The following is a 21,864-nucleotide window of genomic DNA, read 5'->3' as shown; positions in this document are numbered from 1 at the left end:
GGGGGGGGGGGGGGGGGTGCGAGGGCTATGTAAGCGTCGACGAAGTTTCCGCGGCGATTTTCACTTAATGAGTCGGGGTTTGAAACTGGATTAAACACGAGTTAAACACGGATTATAAAGTTAGAATTAGGTTCGATCCACCTTATTATGAGGATAGCGCGCGGTCTTTTCTCGTCTCACGTGAAAAGATACGGATGCTGGGTCCTATGATCGCGCGCAGAATCGCACGCTGGAGATTTGCGTTAAATAGATAATAGATAGTATGTAGATAGGAAACAGCCCACATAGGAGATATTTTAGGACCTAATTGGGATTCAGCCCGATTTCTCACAATAAGCACAGATCCTAGTAGATGGGTAATCTATGCAGGGTTAAAAATATAATGTTTTAAATATGCACATCTAACACCCAAACAGATCTCGATCAACCCCAACGTTTCTCCAAAGATTTTTTCTGGTTTACATTTCTAGGAAACATTTGTATCGTCTTTATTGCATTAATAAAACTGACGCAGAAAACACTTATAAAAGCTCAAGCTTCCTTAATGCTTCTGTTACAATTCTGAACAGAGAACTTATGTTTGGGACAAGAATGGGTTTTCCAATTGGCATCGTAGTGGAATAATCTATTTTGGGACAAATTGGGAATTCTGATTGAAATCTAAGCTGCATGTGGAAAAATACTAAGAAATTTCTATACAGGAGATAGTAGATAATATTGGGTTCCATAAATCCGTGCGGATTTTTGTCTAATTGGCATTTGCACGTTGGTATTAGGAGGATAGTTCCAAGTTCTTCTCGCGTCACGCGAGCGTTAAACGCCACAGGTGCGACATTTGTGCCGATTGCGTGTCGCACTGATGACGGCTCGAGCTTCATAAAACGGATCAGGTCGGAGAGATCGATTGTGCGCCGGCGAATCCCGCGACCAGTCGGCCGCTTATTCCTGTCAAATTTGCATTCGATCGGCGATGCATGCGGCTTCGCGCGCGCACAGCCTACTTCGTAAACATAGTTCACGAGCGAGTGCGCGGAAAGTTTCATAAGGCAATATAAATCGGTTACGTCTAATACATGTTTTAACCGGCAATACACCGACGCGCGCGCCGACGTTTCCATTGAACTTGTTAAATAACTTCTGAACTCACTTCGGCCAACGCGCGATGGCCAGCATTTTTATAATCCTGCTCGCAGCAACTGCACCGCGCCACTCCTACGACGCAATCAAACACGTCGAAAATTTGTTGGCCCCGCAGCGACTCCATATATATATATATATATATATATATATATATATATATATATATATACACATATATGTGGACACGCGCGACTTCGGCCGCCTGTCAATCGAATTCCGCTCCGCTCTTGAATCAAATTACGTGTCCCCGGCGCGTCCGTACAACTCTTCGCACGCCCCTCTCGCGCATTTATTTATCGCGCGGCCGCCACCCTATCCGCAGAAGGTGAAAAATTATTTTCAATATACCCCGCGTCCCCACTTACCTTCTGCCCCGCCGAGCTCGCCTCAATCGCGCGCAATCGAAGTCGCGGATGATTTTTTAGAGTCATTTGCGTGGCGCGAAGAAACATGTTCGCAACTTCGAGGTTTCTAACGAGTTTTGTGATTTGTTCTCCTTTTCTCAGCGCGGAGAAAGGACTTTCTTTTTGTTTCTCCCGATGGCACTCGAAAAAATACCGCAAATTATCTACAACGCAAAAGTCTAAGTGTGTTATGCTTAAGTACATAAGCGTATAATGTGTACGCGAAGCTCTTTTCGCACATTTTTTGCGGTCAAGTCATGTCATTTAATACGTTTAAGAGGGAAAGAAGTAATTTTGTAATTTGAAATTGTAATTTTTAATACGTTTAAACGTGTCAAAAGACGTGACTTAAAAGTGTGTGACGTAAGAAACGTGAAAAAGGAGATCCAGCGAAAATAACATGCTTGAATTTGCAGTGTAGATACGAAAAATTTGCTGAGACGAACAAATGATTAGCGAACACTGCGACATCACGTATGTTCCGTATTTCTATCTAAAGTATTGGTAAAATTTAGCAAGAATGCCTCTCTTTGTGGCCTATCTAGATTAAAGCCAGCCACACTCCTTACAAAAGCGTGACTGTGTGGTAAACAAAAAAAAAATGAGAGACAAACAAACGTATAATCCTAAATTTACTGGCAAATATCGCCAGGACGCTACTGCTGCTGTAAATTCTATGTACCACAGACAATTTTCTAGCAAATACAAAAAACACTACTCTCTTTCTCTTTCTCTCTTTCTTAATGTTGACCTCATCTCTTCTACAGCAATGCGCAGTCTATTCTCTATATGTCTACGCGAAGAATGTTTCCCTCCCAAAGGAATCGCACGGATGCTGCTATTTGACACAAAGCAGACTCTCCTTCGAATTGGGTGAGATAATAAATAATCGATAAAAATAATTATAAATTATACTCCGACCGCCTTCTTGGCGTATTTTTGCGAAGACAACCCTGCAGGGGTGGTGTGAACCGCAAACATTGATCCCTCCTCTCTCCTCCTCTCTTATCACCCTCGATACAGATCCAAGAGACCGAGAGTAAGAGAGAGAAAGAGAGAGGGGAAGGGGAGAAGAGGAACTTTCACTCTTAATGCGAGCAGCCGCGCGTCGAAAATTAATGAAGGTGGAAAATTTTCTCCGACGGGAGCTTAATTTCAAACACGACCGCCGCGACTCGGCCTAAAAAGCCGCTGGGGCAGATCGGCCGAGGGATCCTAAGGGGTAATTTCGGAAAATCGCTCGCGGAGGCTGCACAAACTGTTTTAGCGTTCGGTGGCGTTCGGTGCAATGTTGTACCGCCTCTATTGATCGAAGCTCACAGAGGCATAGAGTTACAGGCCACTGGCGTCGACCCTCTCTCTGTCTCTTTCCCTCCCTCCCTCCCGCCACCCTCGCTCACTCTCTCACACCCACTCACTCACCACCTCACTCTCTCTGCGTCCCATCTCTCTGCTCTCTCTCTCCCCCTCTCTCTCTCTCTGTCTCTCTGTGTTTCTCTCTCTACCCCGCTGTCTCATCCTCACCCCTTGTCACGCTATCTCACTCACTCTGCCTCCGCCTGAGCGATCTGTCTCTTTCTGCGTATTTGGTCCTGAACTATCCGAATTCCATTTCCGTCCAATTACAATTCATCCCCGTTTCAAAGCGGCAGTCACGCCGCGTTCATTTCGCAAGCGCGCCGCGCCGCCAGAAGCAATCGTTTCTTTTCCTCGCGCACTTCTGTCGCCACCCTGTCTTCACAGCCTTACGTTTTCTTCTTCTTTCGCTGCCCGTTGACCGGCGGCCAGTGATGACGGATATGTCCGTTTCGAGGGCGAATCGCGAGACTACGTGTAGCGACGTTATTCGAGGGGCAAATTCGCGCGAAAAAATTTTCGGTGGCGTCTCGCCGGCTCCACGTCAGCGGAAACGCGCGGGCGCAGCGGCGAATAAACGTCGTGATAATCACAGTCTGTCCAACATTTCTCGCGGATTTTTACGCATTTAATTGAGGTAAGCCCGCGCACACGACGGCATCGCGAAATCACGCTCACGCCTGACGAACCGAGAAGCATACGTAAGGCGAACGGGCGGCGGAGGCGAAGTTTTAAGGAGTTTCGGACGCGAGAACAGCGCCGAGTATCCGCGAGGAAAGTTCACGGAGGAACGATGAGAAATTAAGCAGATGCTCGACGTTCAACGCCATAAGAGACACGTCTCTCCCTCTTTCTTACCTATTCTCCCTGTCTCTCTTTCTTCTCACGACATAGATCTTTTTTCAACTTCAGTAACAACACAAGTAACTAGATCTTCACCCTCCATTGCGCTTTCGCTCTCAGCACGAAGTAAGAGAGAGGCTAAGAGAGAGAGAGAGAGAGAGAGAGAGAGAGAGAGAGAGAGAGGAAAGAGAGAGAGGGAGGGAGAGGGGGAGAGGTCCTTCGGTACTTTTGCGAGGCGATGCTTCGGGCGTATCCATCCAGAAGAAAGGCGTTCTTCAGCTACAAGACTCCATTACTCTCATTAGACCCCGTGGAAGTACCTTTTTTATGCTCCGCCAGCTAATCTCCCAGAGATCGATAAGCTCGAAGGCGAAACGACGGCATCGTTTGCGTACAAACGATTAATTTTGCACGCGACTGACGGGCAGGAAGTCGCGAAACGGCTAATCAAAGCGGAATCTTATTTCCTCTCCTATTTCCTTGTTTTTTTATCCTTTTTTTTTATTCCTTTTGTCTTTAACCTCGCCAACGTCGTCTCGTCCGAACGCGCCAATTATAGCTCGTGTGTCTATTTCCCGACCAATTTTTTTCTTCTTTTATATTCGCGAAAGCTTTGATTCGCTGTGTTTTTGCGCGCTTCCGCGCCGATACGAGCGGCGACACTTTCCTTTGTGTCCGACGTTTGTGAGCGAGCGTGGTGCTGTTGACGTTCCTTTGATCACCGCGGTTTTTGACAGGCAGTTGACAATTATCGTTCCCCCCGCCCTCCCTCTCTCATCTTCTCCCTTACCGGTTATTTCAAACCTTGATAATGATCGCTTCGCGAGCAACGACGGATAGTACCGTCAAAAGCCGTGCCGTTGCAATTCATCGGACGAATTAGTTTCGAGCCTCCTCTTATACGCTCTCTCTTTTTTTTTCCTTCCCTTCTCGTCCGACGCCGCACCGCGACTGATTCGTCCGGTCGCGTGGATGACGATTTCCCGGATGACGAGTCACGATGGGCGAAATGCGAGAAATCGATCGATTAATTTGTACCGTCGGCCGCAAGGCGCGGGGAACTATCATCGCCACAATTGGAGAAGAAGGTGCCACGCGACGGCTCCCTCATGGTCGTTGAGTCGATTGTCATACGAATCGACTTTGCAAGAAGAAGATTGCCGTTCCAACGAATCGACTTGGCCTTCGTTTTTATTCACGTAATAATAATCTGTAACGCGCGATCGCTCCCGATAACAATTTTCGGACCATAACGGGGCCTCAGGCCGCAACTACCGCTTCTCTCCCCCTCCGTCTTTTTTCATTTCCTCCCACCGCAATCTCTCTCTCTCTCTCTCTCTCTCTCTCTCTCTATCTTATCTATATCTTTTTCTTTCCTCTCTCTCTCTCTCTGCATAGCAGAACAAATTTATCGACGACGTATCGTTTCGCCCAATCATCCAATTAAATGCCCACGCGCCTCGTCCGATTTCATTGCTCGTCTTTGCTGGAAAAAGAGACGAGCGCAGCGGCGGCGGCGGTGGTGGTGGCCGTTGATTGGGCCGCCCACGTATCATCCGCGTGCTCGTCCCGGACGCGTTGCGGATGATGCGCCCGGCAGATTATTGACGATGAAGTATCGCGCGCTGTCAACTCGTCGTGAATTATCGGCGCGGCCTCGCTCGAGCCCTCCGGTGAGGGGAGATGGTGGGAGAGAAGAGGAGAGAGAGAGAGAGAGGGAGGGAGAGAGAGAGAGATAGATACTACAATCGTTCTTGCCATCGGCGCGTGAACGGATGTTGGCCGATATCCGCGCGTAACGCGTTCCGTATTGTACGGACGATGCGGCGCATCCGAGCGACACCCACCCCCTCTTGCACCCTCGCACCCTTGCACGATCGGATCGCGTGCAACGCGGCGATGCGATTTCTGCGCGCCGATCGCGTCCTCGGTCGCCCAACACGATCGGCTATTAGGAGATTTTCATCGAGTCGTTGGTCCAGAATCCTCTCCCGCGGCCGCGATAATCACGCGGACGGTAGCGCGAAGGACGATCGGCTCCTGGTCGCCGTAATATCCGCGCCAATACAGTCGACTGCGCCACTTTGGCGGGAAAATTCGACGAATAAAGCGACTGACCCGCGACTGACTGACGTCCTTTTGAGACGTCAAACGCGACGAATGCTCATTAAGCTCGTATCAGACCATAGATTAGGGATTGGATTGGATTGAAATCAGAGGGAAGTTTAATAAATCATGGAAAAAAAAAGATTAGTTGATTCACAGACAGTCAACTGCATTTCAGCTGAAGCGGCCAGAATGCTCGATTATAACAACCGACTTTAGTTGTCTAATTAACTGAACTATATAATCTAATAACTGAACTCAGTTGTTACAACCAAACATTCAGCTTCAGCTGAAATGCGGTTGGCTGTTCGTAAATTAGTCAATCCTTTTTTCCGTGGAAACTTGACGAATGCTCATTAAGCTCGTATCAGACCATAGATTAGGGATTGGATTGGATTGAAATCAGAGGGAAGTTTAATAAATCATGGAAAAAAAAAGATTAGTTGATTCACAGAACAGTCAACCGCATTTCAGCGGAAGCGGCCAGAATGCTCGATTATAACAACCGACTTTAGTTGTCTAATTAACTGAACTATATAATCTAATAACTGAACTCAGTTGTTACAACCAAACATTCAGCTTCAGCTGAAATGCGGTTGGCTGTTCGTAAATTAGTCAATCCTTTTTTCCGTGGAAACTTGACGAATGCTCATTAAGCTCGTATCAGACCATAGATTAGGGATTGGATTGGATTGAAATCAGAGGGAAGTTTAATAAATCATGGAAAAAAAAAGATTAGTTGATTCACAGAACAGTCAACCGCATTTCAGCGGAAGCGGCCAGAATGCTCGATTATAACAACCGACTTTAGTTGTCTAATTAACTGAACTATATAATCTAATAACTGAACTCAGTTGTTACAACCAAACATTCAGCTTCAGCTGAAATGCGGTTGGCTGTTCGTAAATTAGTCAATCCTTTTTTCCGTGGAAACTTGAAGTTTTCTTTATTCTGGCTGGTTAAATTTCAATTCAGTCCAATCCCTAATCCGTAGTCCGATACGGGCTTTACATGATCGTGGTCGCCGTTACCTCGTCCACGAGACGTGCGATTTGCGTTGACTCGGATATTTCTGGGTGTGTGAGCGCGTGTACGAGAGCCGGGGGAATCCCGGCTTGCCGGAGCACTCGCGATGTCCGGTATGTGTTCGTTTAATTATAGGCGCATTTAATTATTCGTGCGTTACGGATCGTGTGGCACGGATCATTTTTCGATGATATATTCACGATGGATATTTAGCCACCGGATACAGCAGTTTGTAAAGTGATAAGTCAGTATATATGGAGAATTTAACAATTTCTAGATCACTCACCATCGCTCTGCCGCCCTGGAGTGGTGACCGGTCGATCCTGATGTCAAGTCGTCAATCAATCTGCAAACAGAAATATTGAGGAAATGATTAGATAATAATTCACTCTTCAATTGCGAATGAAAATATTCACTCGATTCGGACCAGAGAATCCATCTCTATGTGAATGAAAAATTCCCCGGATTCGAGTGACTCGTGGGTCATTCCACTTTCAGAGGGAAATTTCACTCCCAGAAACTTCGAGTGCAGAATGCGTTTGCTAAGCAGACCAAAAGATGTGACAGGTTTATGACTGATTCGCTGATGACGATAAGCGATAGCAGGAGAAACAATCAGTTACATAAAAATCATTGACATCCCAGTTCAAAGTGATTTGTAAATCACAACTATTAAAATTAAAGTTATATTACCCAGCAGTCATTTTTTATTATTATTATATTAATTGTTACGTGTTTCCGTCGCGAGAGCTATATTTTCTCGTCGTTGTACAACACATTGCGCGTATAAAATTATAATCATAATTATATATCACAGATAACACAGACTGCAGCCGTATTTCCCGTTTTCAATTAGTTGTCCCGCTTTTATAATTACCTCGCTGCGCGAGACTGCAGTCACAGATACCGAGGACATTTTTCCGCCGGTGTGGCGGTTCCTCAAATATGAGAAAATCCTCCGGCTCCCGCGAATCAACGCGAAATCCATCGGGTATGTTGACGGACGCGGCGCCGAGGACGCTTAAAGAGGATGACGCGTCGCGTCGGGCTAAATTACAAAGAAATGATCTCCTGTTGAAGTTCACCCTTCCGCGCCATCGCTCCAACGCATCTTCTTTAAGCAGTCCGGCGATTATGTGTGACAAATCGATACAGCTCCGTACCCCCTCCCCTCTTTCTCTCTTTCTCTCTCTCTCTCTCTCTCTTACACACATATACATGCGCACACACACACAATCATACGAGTATACGGGCACCCGAAAGCGGAAGATACTCGAATTGAATTCAAATGAAGCTTTTCACCGCGCACCTGCGTGCATAGTGGTGCTTCGTTTATACATTCATGCAAATCGTCCTCCTCTCCGATTCTCCTGTCATGGAGCCTGTGATAAAACCTTGTTAATTGAAGCTTTCAGTGCGAGATGTGCATGTGTATGGACATGTGTGTATACGTGTGTGTGTCTCTCTGTGTACGTGCACGTTGCATCAGTCACTATCTCGGAAAACGTCTTAAACGATCTTCCTCTCTTTTTTTTTCTTTCTTTGCATCCCGAACACGTGGCGCGGACGTTAAAAGTGCTGCCGCGTTGTTTGATAGCCGGAAAGACAAACGACTCGTTTGTTAGCAGCCGGAGCGAAGCTTGTATTACACGGCGACAAAATATTTCCAACGCGCCGAAATAATATCGAATAGCCGTCGGGGGGTCGGTAAAAAAATAAAAAAGAAAAAACCTTTTAACGATTGCGGTTCCGCGGGATTTATATCAATCCCTCGTCGTCTCCTCCCCCCTCGCCCTTCCTTCTCCGTTCAACGGTACCGTGTTGTGCGGCTCGCGATATCCGTGGAATAAAAACAAAAACAGAAAACAAAAATGAAAATTTAATTGCATGTTGTTTAATGCGTTGTGCGCACAAATAAATTGCACGTGACTGCAAAGCCGATGTGCATTATCTTTTTCTATGAAAACTCTCTTTGGTATATTTTTTATTCTCTCTCTCTCTCTCTCTCTCTCTCTCTCTCTCTCTCTCTCTCTTTCTCTCATACTCGTAGCGAAAGAGATGCTTCGAAAAAATATAACTGGGTCGGAGAAGTGTCTCGCGCTCTTTGTGTACGTCTAACACAAAGCATCTTTGTACGACGTGCATAAAGGGTGTGCCGATGAAAGGTCGTAACACGCGGTACGAATGCGCGACGTGCTTGACATTTACAGATAGATCCAAAGTACATTGTGAAAAAAAGTGGATAAAAAGAATCATGCGTCTCAAGGGTGGCGCAAACTGGGAATTCAGAGAAAGTCGAGGCGGATCGGCCATTGAACGTCGAAATTCTCAATTTAGCAAATTTATCAACTATTGTACAGTTGGGTGTTACAATATTTCCTTTTTGCTTTCAGAGGCATTTTCTTGAAGCATTCGCAAAAGGATATCCATTAAGAATAAGATCATATCTTTTCTGGATGAAGTCCACTTCACCAGACTCGTTCTCCATCGCGCGCGCGTGTCTCAACGACGTACTTTTGCAACCGACCTCTGTTTGGCGCGTCGGCAGCAATCGAGGGGTTAACTGGCCGCGTCGGCGCCCACGGGCGTTTTTTGCACCGGATCTTGCGACCATCGTCGGATCGTCGTCGAAGTTAATTCGCTCGCCGGCGATCATCGGCGGCGACCCAGCCGCGTATAAAAGGACCGTAGTAGAACGCGACCCGGAGCAGTGTAGCACGACGTATGTGTCCGGTCTCGCGGCGACATCCTCTCTCTCTCTCGGGCGAGCGAGCGAACGAACGAACGATCGAGCGATCGATCTCGCGTAACGCGCTGTTACGCTGCTGCGTTACGTCGCGTTACTACGGGGGGCCCTCCCGACCGTTCCCCGTCGAGCGAGCGAGAGCGCGGGTGAGATCACGATCGCTCTCTCGGTCCGCTGCCCCGCGACGCCCTATAAAAGATGTCGCAGCCGGAACAGGGCGGCAGTGCACAGTGCGAGAAGGACATGTCGACGTCCAAGAGCAGCTCGATGTTGCGCCTGAATCAGGAGGGTCGCCGCGGCTCCACCGACTGGCAAGACCACGACACCGACTCGGAGGTCAGTGAGAACGACTTCCTCACCAAGGGCGCCTTCCTGCTCACCCCGAGCCATGAGCTGAGCATGGAGAAGGCCGCCACCATCTGCGAGAAGATGAACTTCCGGTGAGAGACATCAGTCCCGAGACGACGTGGCTTTCCTTCGTCGTCGTCGTCGTCGACTTCCTCCTCCTCCTCCTCTTTCTCCTCTTCCGCCTCGTCGTCGTTGGAACGACGATTTCTTTCCCGCGCGATCGTTCGTCGGATTCGTCACTCAGAAAAATGCTCTTGCAGTCATAGAGGAAATTATCTAGATGCGAGAAATTACTAGCGCGAGGAATCACCAGTGCGCGACATCGCGTATGTTTTGTATTTAATCGATACAGATGACGGTGACGAGAAGTTTTTGTCTGAGCTATTCGCGAAATTTCTTATACAAATTTACTGTGTGGTAGACAAGGAAGATCAGTGACAAACGAATGTAACCCTCGCATTAATTCGCTTGCAGATATTGCTAGAATGTTGCTGTCGCTGCTGTAAATTCTACGTGCCACAGACAATTTTCTAGCAGATACGAAAAGCAGCGATAAATTTTAACTGTGACGTTTAGAGTTCTATCTGGACCGGCAAAACATTTTTTTGAGCGGTCGTGCGGTCGAGTTGTGCGTTGGGCGTCGCTGTCCGATTGATAACTATGATGAATGAGCTCGAACGAGGTGTCGGCGATCGCCGACGACGGTTTTCTAATTGCTTTAGCTCGCGGCTCGCGCCCACCGCTTGTGCGATCGCGTGAAAACTGAATACGCGCGATTGTACTGTAAAGCCACGGGATGCCGAACGTGGAGAAGGGTTCCTTGAACCTTTTACCGGAACGACGTGCTCACATTTAGTGCAAGTTCGAACGTGCAAGTTGTTTATCTCAATGACGACTAAACTGTATTTTTTATGTGATAACTTAAAAAGGGATTGTGTAAAGTGCACCGAAGAAAAAAATATTTGACAATTTATTTGTGAAATATAAAGTTTATTCGCAGAAAAAAATAAACCTTATTTTGCAGAGATAAACTTTGTTTCACGGAAACAAGCTCTATATCCCACAAATGAATTTTTAGGTATTTTTTTTCAGTGTACACTAAAAAAATATTTGAAAATTTATTTGTGCGTGTATATGTGGAATAAAAGTTTATTTTACAAAAATAATCTTTATTTCACAGAAGTAAACTTTATTTTACGAAAATAAACTTTATATCCTATAAATGAATTTTCAAGTATTTTTTTCTCAGTGTATATATAAAAATCGAATATTTCACGGAACTGCGTAAAATATGTGTAAATCGAAATTCGTAGACTGACATAATAGCTTTGACACGTTATAATTGGGCTCTATCTGACATTATCTGACTCTATATGACCTTGCCTCTTTCTCATTGTAGTTTATTAAAATAATATAACAAAATCACATAAATAATTTTGTCGATTGATGAAAGTAATTATTTATCAAACTTTAATGTGATTGATTACATATTGATTCATTAGAAAATTTAAATAATCTAATTGCATCACATGTTAAAGTTACAATGCCAGTCTGTGTACACTTTTGTTCTTTTTCAGCCTGAACAGATGCGTGCATATTCTACACCAGTTTGCCAATAAAATTTTAACGCGAAGCTTTAAATTGACTGTGTGGAAGCGCGGTGGACGCGGTTACAGACAGTTAATTATCTTACTGTCAAGTGAGAGCGAAATCACAATTGCGTGGAAACGCAAGACGAGAGAGAGAGAGAGAGAGAGAGAGATATGAAGATTCGCGTCGTAACTTCACTCGCACCAATTACTCCAGTGCATTAACCGACGTTAATGCTTTACATCGCTTCGTGTTTCAGTGTTTAATCCGCGAGAGATCCCGAAGCGCTTCGCACGGAATCGGATCTAAAAGTAGTTAAGTCAGCTGCGGTGTGCCGCGCGACGCAGTAGTAGAAGCAGTAATGGGTCAGACGACAAATCCACTAAACACAGCTGTGTCGGACGGCGAACTTTTTTCGCGCATCGACAACGAAGCTCGTCTGGGCGTAGTAGTAGTAGTTAACGTAACGGCCAAGGATTCATTCGCGATTAACCCTTTAATGCTCACTGCGTCCTATTTATTGGACGCCCCTTTTCCAGTTGAATAAAATCACTTGACTGATAATATAATCAGCTGATTGATAATCAACTGGTATATTTAATTTAATTTTTCATAGAATCTAACTTTCAGTTGCATTTACGTGGATAAAAGAATAAAGAATATTGTAGTTTCTTTTCATATAAATTCTTTTCGATTGCATGTCTCGCTAAAGTACACAAATTCTGCTAGAAATGTAATAAATTTTTTAATAACATATATTTCAGTTTCTAAGATATAAATAGCGTATATAAAATGAAAGATAACCAATTATTGCAGAATGTCGATGTATTCATTGGTTAAAAAGTTCTGTGGAAAATTTTGCCATAAAATTCTCTCCGCCTGTAATTTCAACGAAATTAGTTCTGATAATTCCAATCAGAGAGCATCCAGGATATGAACAGACTGATTCTTAAGTAAGAAATGTAGGTGAAATAATTATTGCCTCTAATGGATGAATGTCGAAGCTGTGAAGGGAAGGCTCTGACTTTTAATCACAGAATTATCCCGTCGTGTATGGAAGCGACGCGACGAGATTCGTGCGTCTTTCGCGAGTCGACAGTCTCACTCTTGTACGCGTCCTCTTATCTCTCTTTTAGCGATTTCCATAATGACGCCGGATTATACAGTGAAAACGACTCTCCCGTCTATGTTGTATGATTTAGGGGCGCATTTTCCCTGACGAAAACCGCAACCGGAATTCTCTTCAAGTTCAGCAATATCGACGACTACCAGGCGGTGTATAAAAAGGGTTTTCACAAAGTGACGGGTGCTCGCTTTTACAAGAAGGTACGGTATAAGGAAAGGAAGAGAGGAAAAAGAAAGATCAGTTGAAACAACCCGAATCGAGTTAAACAAACTCAATTTCAGAGTTGTCTACGGCGAACTAACTGCCTCGCGTTTCTTTCAGAAAAATTTTCATATTCCCACAACTTCTTGTTTGTGTAAAGTAAACGCGAAATTTCGTTCAATGAGGCGATCGTAAAGCTGACTCAGCACATTATTGATAATATTTACCGTCGAGATTTGCTGAACTTTCCACTAGATGGAATTACTCAGTATTATTCAGTTGGATTAACCTCTTTGGACCATATTAATAGTTGTCACTTGAAACTTGTCTCATGTGAGATAATCAGATTTTCATTTACAGTTAGATCTAAATCTTTCAGTTGAACTGTACGGCATTATATTTGTAATCGCGATTCAACTGGGAAACTTTCATCTAACTCTGAGCTCAGAGTTCTGTGTATCTTACTTGAGAAAAACTTCAAGTAACGATTATTAATATGGGCTTTGGTAGTTGAAAGAACAACATCATACACAGAACTACACTGAAAGAAAAAATATACAAGAAATAGATTTATTTGATTGATACTAACAGCATATTTGCTCATACTAGTATATAGAATATATAAATATTAATGTAGAAAATATAAATTTAATATAATCTAAAATAAAAAGGTAAAATATAAAATCTAATATAGAATATTAATATAAAATATAGAATATAGAATATTATTCAAACAAGGAAATATACGTTTCCTTAAAACTTTGAGAAAACCTTAATTTTTCACATGGAAGCACGATTATTTGTTCTATTTAAATAAAAGAATGTAGATTTAAGTAAATATGCTGTTACTATCCACCAGATAAATATTTACTAATTTTTAGAGATCTCTCCTCTCAGTGCACGTTTTAGATTTCTCAACTTTTTATTATTATTTATTGATTAAATTTTTTTGATTGAATTTAGTTGAATTTTTTAACAACTCGTCTCGACTGCAGTTTGCGCTATAAAATTTGTGTAACCCTGAGTTTTTGCTACTCCGTTTTTTCTCAGTGTAGATACGTTACTATTCAACGTAGCGGCGAACACTCGCGGCTTGATTAGCTGTTCATTCACGCGATAACGCGAACAGCCCCCGGCTGAAAACGTTGAAATTTAGTTGGGCTTGTTTAAACTTGCTCATTGATTATCAAACATGAAAATTATACACTAATCGTACAAATTGACCCACTCGATTCTCATGTCGGACGTATTAAAAAGTATTATTGAACATAATTGTCGGTCAAGGTTGAACGACTTTTTACACAACGCGCATGATAGGATCTTCAAAATGGGAGATGCTCTGCAACACGTCGCGGTTATAATTTGACACATCGCTGCTCGTAGACTTCACACTCGGGTGTTGAATTACGTTACACGGTTGCTCGGCTAACCTCGCCGGAGTCAAAGTGTGTGATACAGAGAAATACCTTGCAGTGCTTCTGCAACTAATCTCAAGATCTGCATGGCTCCTACGTCCCGGTGGCATGAGCACATGTATAGATACGCAACGGCGGTTACAAAGAACACTTTAGCCACTCAAAAGACAATTGCTTGATAGCTGCCAACTTGTTTCCGCATTCGTCTTCTCTTTGATTTGATTATCGCGCGACGCAGCCGGGGCGTGTTGCGTGACATTAATCACGAGAGTCTCGACGTTAAATTACACTAAAATCTCTACCACGCGGATTCCCGCTTTGTTTTCAACCCCTTGGACGAGATATTGGCGTGTTCAAAGTAATGCTATCAGTATAAACAGAGTATTTCTATACTCGGGCGCCCTAATTCTCGTGTGTACTATCTTTCTCCTTCTCTCTCTCTGAGTACCCGTGTACTCTGATACAAATAAAATTGCAATTGGAATTTAAAATTGTGGTAAAAAATATAAAATTATATTAAATTTCATTGGACATATTTCTTAATATTTTTTATTTAATATTTTCTAATGTAATTTAATGCAATACTAAGTACTTAAAAATGTTTTTTAATGAAGCTACACGTGTTCTTTTTTACATAAATATATTGTACTCGTGAATTAAAATATTAAAGTCAACGAAAATGAAATACTTTGCCAGCTATTTCACGTGCTGAGGTGAAAACCAAAGTATTTCGCAAAGTATCTACTTTTTATTGTTCTTATTCCTTAATACTTTTATAGATAGAATGACTTGAAAAATAAATAAGAAGAAACAATAAGAATAAATAACTGGATATCAGTTATCTGGATAAATTGAGAAATACTCAAGTTTCAATTGAGAAAGACTCAAAAGTGAACCTACCTAAAAGGCACACTCCGATTTCTTTCTAATTTGGTACAAATGTAGAAGTACAAAAAATATTTAGGTCATATTTTTTCATTTTGGCTCACTTTAAGTTTCATGAACAGTTTATAGCTTTTTAATGTTGTCACTCCTATCATCAAATACAACAAAAATGCATAAAAAATAAAATTGAATACAAGATATAGTTAAATAATTTTAACAAAATCGGTATAGCTAAGATACGAACCATTTTAAATTTCTTTAGCCGAGATTTCAACCAAAATACTTTAAATCTGTGCTAAATTAGTCAAAAATGGTTCGAATCTCGACCAAATTTCTCTCAAACCGAGAAATTATTCGTATAAATAATTTTTTTTCAACTTTACATGTTTTGTCTAAACATTTTATTATTTATACAAATAATTTTACACGTTTGACCTCATATTCATAATTAGCAAATTAAAAGCGCCTATATCTTGTATTCAATTTTATTTCTTATGCATTTTTGTTGCACTTGATGATAGGAGTGAGAACATTAAAAAGCTATAAACTGGTCATGAAACTCAAAGTGGAGCAAAATGAAAAAATATTACCTAAATATTTTTTGTACTTCTACATTTGTGTCAAATTAGAAAGGAATCGGAGTGTAACTTTTGGATAGATTTACTAGTCAGGTAGTACTCGAGATACCCGGAATTGACACCACTAGTTTAAGACGTGATCGAGCTGTTCGGCTTCTTCTCCAAAATGAGATTTAGGGGGAACGTGCGCATTCTCGTGTGCGGCGCACGCAAATATCTCAGAACTAGTTATGATTCTGTGTATAGGATTGTATATTACCGTAATATTTTTCTCACCCTCGCACTACCTTTCTGCGAAATAAGTTTACGCAGTAGTAAGAAGAAAGCGCGTGCTCGAGAGAGAGAGAGAGAGAGAGAGAGAGAGAGAGAGAGAGAAAGAGAAACAATATTATAATTTATAATGCAGGTCGCTATACCATGTAGACCAGCGAAGATCTTCACCGTCTACGTGTTGGACGTGCCCGAGGAGCTGCCGGAGGACGATATTAGGCATGCTCTCTACAAGTATCGATCTATCGTCGAAGTAACCAGGCTACCCCTGAATACGGGAACTGTTTGTGAGTCACGAAAATGCAAATATTCTTCTTTTCCATATTCCTCATAATATCTTTATTTCCCCGAAAGAAAGAGAGAGAGAGAGAGAGAGAGAGAGAGAGAGAGAGAGAGAGAGAAAGTGTGTGTATGTGTGTGCGTGAGAGAGAGAGAGAGAAAGAGTCCTTGCTCAAATACGCATTGCGTAACGTGATAGACTGCTTGCTCCGCTCTCACGCTTCTCTGGTGCTCTGTGATTTTTCAAAACACTCATTCGAAACGTCCCACACGCGCGCGTCATTTTTCGGAAAAGCGCCTCGCGCGTTTAATTACCCGCTTGACGCCGGCGGCATTGAACGATTTCAACAATTATTCTCTCTCACTTTGTACTTTAACGCACAACGTCAATAATAAATTTCCCAACTGATATTGTATTTGACGTGCAGTTGCGCGCGCGGGCGCACATACGCATACATTAAAGGCGCTATTACTTTCCGCGTGACGCGCGCTATCGGGGCCTTTCTCGACGCGACGTGTGCAATAAAATCGCACGTGTATGTGGGGTGTGTTAAATAAATCAGTGAAGGCCATCAATGACAAGCTAAAGAGCGACGCGCAGAATCTGAACGAGCCGGCGACGATTTATACGGGGCCACCCGTTATAAGGGTTACCCTGGCCAGCGTGGAGGAGACCTCGATGCTGCTGAGCCGTGGTCTGGATTTTTATGGGGCCACATATTTCCCCACTGAAACGCCCCATCCAGCCGCTCAACCCCTCGCCAAATACAAAAACAACAGGTGGGAAGTGAATTCGCGTGTGTGCTTTCGCGAGCCGACGCGCGACACCACGCCGGCTCTCTGGTCAGCCGGTCGCGGCAACATGCACGCGCGCGCGAGTGTGTGATTCATCGAACACGGCAAATTCGCGGCAGTGTTAAAAATTACGCGCGACGGCGGCGGCGGTGGTGGCTCCCGGTATCGCGCGCCGGGGTATTTATTACCTGATATTTATTAACTATCGTCCGCGAATGAGGTCGACAATTGCCGAATAACGCGCGCGCGCGCGCGCGATCGCGCTGCTTGTTTAAACGTCCGTTACTTCCGAATTGTACACGGCTTGGCCGTTATTAATTCGACAACGCGCGATGCGATCGGACCTGCATGATTTTGCTCGATACAGAACGGTTCCGTCACGCAAAGCGCGCTCTGAAGTTAATGCACGTCCCCGAAACCCAAATCTCGCTCCCGCTTTCAACCTGAACATTCCATTTGACACTTACTCTGGTAGAAATTCAAAACTGAAAAAAGCCTAGACAGCTTTTCCCTACTATTATCAAGACACTTTTACCAAGACAGGTCCACTTAGGACTTACATAAAAATGTAACACTCTTACAAATTAGCGTCTGGACTTGTAAATCTGACTACACTTTATCTTGGTATACGCCTAAATAGACTACATATTCATCTTAACTATTTAAAATATAATAACACACATCAAAATATTTGCCTTAATAATTATAACTATTAATGAAAAATCGTTTCTTCACTGAAAGCATTTCAGAAATTGCTTAATTGGCCCAAGTATTGGAAAGTTCAGGTCGAAAGTAAAGCTAAAATTTCGAAGGGTGCGAGGTGTAACTCGGTTGATACGGACATACTTGATCCTTCCCGATGAAAATCACACTTCGATGATCCATCGTCATTTTCGTGCAAGATCACGCTAGACGCGGTATAAAACGAGAGTATCGCGATTCGCTGTCAAAGTTACGCTTGAAATTTCGAGATCCGAGAAGGCAAAGTGGTATTGGTATTAATTTCACTGCAACACTCTCGGAAAAATGACGGCGCCATTACGCGCGCGAGAGAGATCCGCTCTTCCACTTTGCCGTAATATCTTTAATGGAACATTGCCAATAAAACACAAAAGGTTGGCGGGCATTAGGGAGAAACGGATCGTTCCGAAAGCAGGCAAAAAAAAAGAAAGAAAGGAAGAAGGGGGGAGGGATGAGAAAGAGAGAGAGGTAGAGGGAGGGGGGCGAGAGACCCCTTTCACGTGTTTCGCCATTGCAGATGGATCGAGCTGGCGTCGATCGGCGCGGGACAAAGAGTGAGGGACCTACTTCCGGTCTTTGACAACGCGGGCTTCAACAAATTGCCACCTCCGGCGAGCCGTGTAATAAAACCGCAAAGAAACTGACACGTCCCGCGCCCACCCGCCCACCCCTCCCGAATTCTTCGGCGGCCGGCGCGATCGATAGCGCGACGAATCGAGGGAGGCCGTCGCGAGGACGCGACTCGACGCTACAAACGCAGAGATACTACTACCTCGATCGAAATTCGAACTGGTGGCGCGAGGATGAATCCATCTCGGGCGATTTCGGCGCGATTTCAACCCTCCGTCGGTCCTTCTTCCCGCCGACGTTCGAGGAAACGACGTCGACCGTTCGCGTGTCTTTAAGCCCTCCGCGTTGGCGAAGGAACTCGTGGGACTGCGCGTCTATTTAAATTCTTGCCCAAGGAGAACGAAAGTATACATACACATCGCAGTTTGACTTGCACACACTTCACGCAATCTTACAGAATTTTCTCGTGAGTCTCCTTGTCAGATCCTTGCATTTCAAAGCGTCCTTTTTGAGAATCTTACTCAATACTTATAGTTCACGTTACATATACTATAGAGCATCGAGTAAAATTTCCTAAAAGAGGACATTTTGGGATGCAACCTTAGGAGATAAAATCACATCACAGACTTGTAATCAACGACAACGACAAGGGGTTAAAGCAGGGAGACCGATGACTTAGGCACGTCAATCAATAGTCATTACTGTTTCACATGAGACGTTTTTACGTGGAGATTGGAATTTACACGGACAGAATGTTACAGCTCTTTTTGCACATAAATTCTTTTCGAATCTTGTTATTCACGCGTTCGTTCCACGAAATCGAAGGCGAAAGCGAAATGATGAAAAATGAAGGTAAATGTAGAATCTCGGTTGCACATCTCTTCGAGACGCGGAAGGGACGCCGAGGACCGACGGAGTGTCGAGAGTGAAATGAGAGGAGAGATCACGTTGTTGCACACGCTCACGAGACCGCGCACGGTCGCCTCGGGACCTCGGGACGCGTGCTTCGCACACGACGCACCGTGTCGGTTCGCAGGTCAACGTGACTTCTAACCCCGCGCAGTGAAGGTTCCTATTTTTCCACCGGCGGAAAGGTCGGCGCGTATCAAGCGCAATATACCAAATTACCGTTCCTATCAGTATCGCCTACTTTCGCGGCCAGTCTGTCACGCGACTAACATTTTTATCTTAACGCGCGGGTCGATTACACCGAGAGAAATTAATCCGCCGATGCGCCGATAACAAGCAAGAACCCGGCTGACGTGAACGCACGACCGGCCCCTCGTCGTGCACGATGAGAGAATCGCGAGAGAGAGAGAGAGAGACTGCGTGTATTTGTGCGTGAGTGTGTGTGTGTCGTTTATTTACGAACCGTAAATCCCCGTGGCCGTCGTTCTCGTCGGCGAAAGATCGCCGGGTGAACCTAACGAGGAATTTGTCGTCCCGCACTTCGACTTTCCCACCCTCCCCTAATTTCTCTCGCGACGTTTCGCCGAGAGAGAATACGCGCGCGCTCGGGAGAAAAGCGGAAGATGCATCGCGCTTTTATCGCGCGACCGGTGGATTTATCGAAGTGTTATCGACTAGTTGTAGTCGCGTTAGGAGCTTCCGTTGTTACGACAAGTTTCGCCACCTAGATATTCTCACCACGACGACGCCAGTACAAACGTGCCCGGATAGATAGATGTACGTAAATTTCGCGGCAACTTCGCCCAGATAGATAGGTGTGCGTAAATTTTGCCGGCGACTTTACCGGTCGATTCGTAAAGGTTGCGTCCCGCTTACGAGTGGCTCATATCTGTCATATGGAATGAAGAGATGGAAACACATACGAGGGCAACGCGCGAAAGTAACGATCAGAATTTGTTTGACACGGCGTCATGCAGAATGTAATGTGAAAGTCTGTGTGTAACTTTTTTAGTGGAATTTGCAGCTGCACCGATGTAACAAATAATTTGCATTATTGCATGACGTAAATTTAATGACTAATTCAGTAGAGTATATTTGTCTCGTAAATATTACACAGTACATTCGTCTCACGTTATCATAGTCACGAAAGTCTACTCGGGCAGATAAACACCCAGATAGACAGTTGTACAGTGTGAATTTGGCAGAGCAACTTTACTGGTCGATTTGTACAAGCTGCGCCCTTATGAGTGATGCGAATAGCACTCGTCATGTAAAATGACGAAAAAGAAACATGAAAAGTACACGAATAAAATAAAAGAAAATTTGCTCAAAACAACATGAGTGTAAAGTTACACTTGAGTGTAACTTTCGGCAAATTTGTTGCTCCATCAAGTAACAGAAAATTGTGAATTGTTGTATGATGTAAATTCAATAATTAATTTAATACAGCATGTGAGTACACTAAGAAAAAAAATACTAAAAAATTAACAAATATTTATTAGATGGATACTTAAATAAAAGTTCTCTTCATTTAAATCGAGTATTGTTCACTTAAACCGAGTGAACGATACTCGATTTAAGTGAAAAGGATTTTGACTTAAGCAAATATGTAATATTATTCAATGGTGTCCACCTAATAAATATTTGTTGATTTTTAGATTTTTTTTCTTAGTGTACATATGAGTATACTTGTCTGGTGAAATTAATAAAAAAATGTTTCCTTTATAAATTGTTTCGCGTTAAAATCACGAAAGTCTATCTGGGTGTGGACACACTTTCGAGACGCAAGCTCCCCGCGCGCAGTCAGGAGATCGCGCGGGCTCGCTGATAATAACAAACTGCGTGTAGAGACGGTTCATCTATTTTTCTAACGACTTTAATGTTAACGGCGTTACAGTATCTAGAGATCCCCCGAGACCGGTACAACTCATGTACAACTTGTAACACGAGATAGATTCCTAATAAAGAAAGAAAACCAGTATTCACACGATGTCCTCTAGGCGTAGTCCGACGCGAATTTCCGAAGCTGCTTCTATTACCGTCAAGTGTCATCAATGTAGTGCTCGGCTGCATCGACTGTTGCGCGACAATAAAAGAATAAATTGTGCGTGTATCAACAATTCACGCGAGCGTTGCTCATTGTGTTCTCTCATTTGGCGGCGATCCACGAGCGCACCGCGTGCGCAAAGTCTCCCGTTAACATTCCTCCGCGTCAATATTTAACGAGCGCGCAACAAATGCAGCGCACGATGGAAGCGCGTTACGCCAAGATGATAAAATATTCACAAACGACGGACGCGCGTGCCCCGCCGCGTTCTGTGCCGTGCCGTGCGTCGTTCGAATTTATGTAAAGAAGCGTACGTAATTACAAACGGGATTTGACGAGACCGGAGGGAGAAAAAAAACGACGTTGCGCGCGCGGATGAGAGAATAAAATGGGAGGGAGAACGGAGGGGGAAATGGTTTTCACCTTCTGCATTTCGAGTGAATCGAGCGACCGTCGACCCCCGCGCACTCGTGTATGACGCCGTTTTTA

General features: G+C 44.0%; 2 protein-coding genes across 2 annotated transcripts in view; one reads left to right on the top strand and one right to left on the bottom strand.

Annotated features, from left to right (window-relative positions):
• LOC116849301 overlaps positions 1–21,864 on the bottom strand; it is a 94,442-nt gene that overhangs the window by 54,676 nt on the left and 17,902 nt on the right. Inside the window, exon 2 of the mRNA XM_032826293.1 lies at positions 7,162–7,221. Coding sequence (XP_032682184.1) covers positions 7,162–7,221 — 60 coding nt within the window. The remainder of the gene's footprint in view (positions 1–7,161; positions 7,222–21,864) is intronic.
• On the top strand, positions 9,597–21,313 carry LOC116849300. The gene is made up of 5 exons (XM_032826292.1): positions 9,597–10,061; positions 12,762–12,885; positions 16,171–16,321; positions 16,877–17,093; positions 18,367–21,313. Exons 1-5 carry the CDS (start codon positions 9,820–9,822, stop codon positions 18,491–18,493), a joined length of 861 nt encoding a protein of 286 aa, XP_032682183.1. The 5' UTR covers positions 9,597–9,819; the 3' UTR covers positions 18,494–21,313.

The sequence above is a fragment of the Odontomachus brunneus genome, unplaced genomic scaffold, assembly GCF_010583005.1.
Source record: "Odontomachus brunneus isolate Ranch 3 - 2012 unplaced genomic scaffold, Obru_v1 Obru_scaffold_110, whole genome shotgun sequence".
NCBI lineage: Eukaryota > Metazoa > Arthropoda > Insecta > Hymenoptera > Formicidae > Odontomachus > Odontomachus brunneus.
The sequence above is the reverse complement of the archived record's forward strand: the minus strand, read 5'-3'. Positions and strand labels throughout refer to the sequence as shown.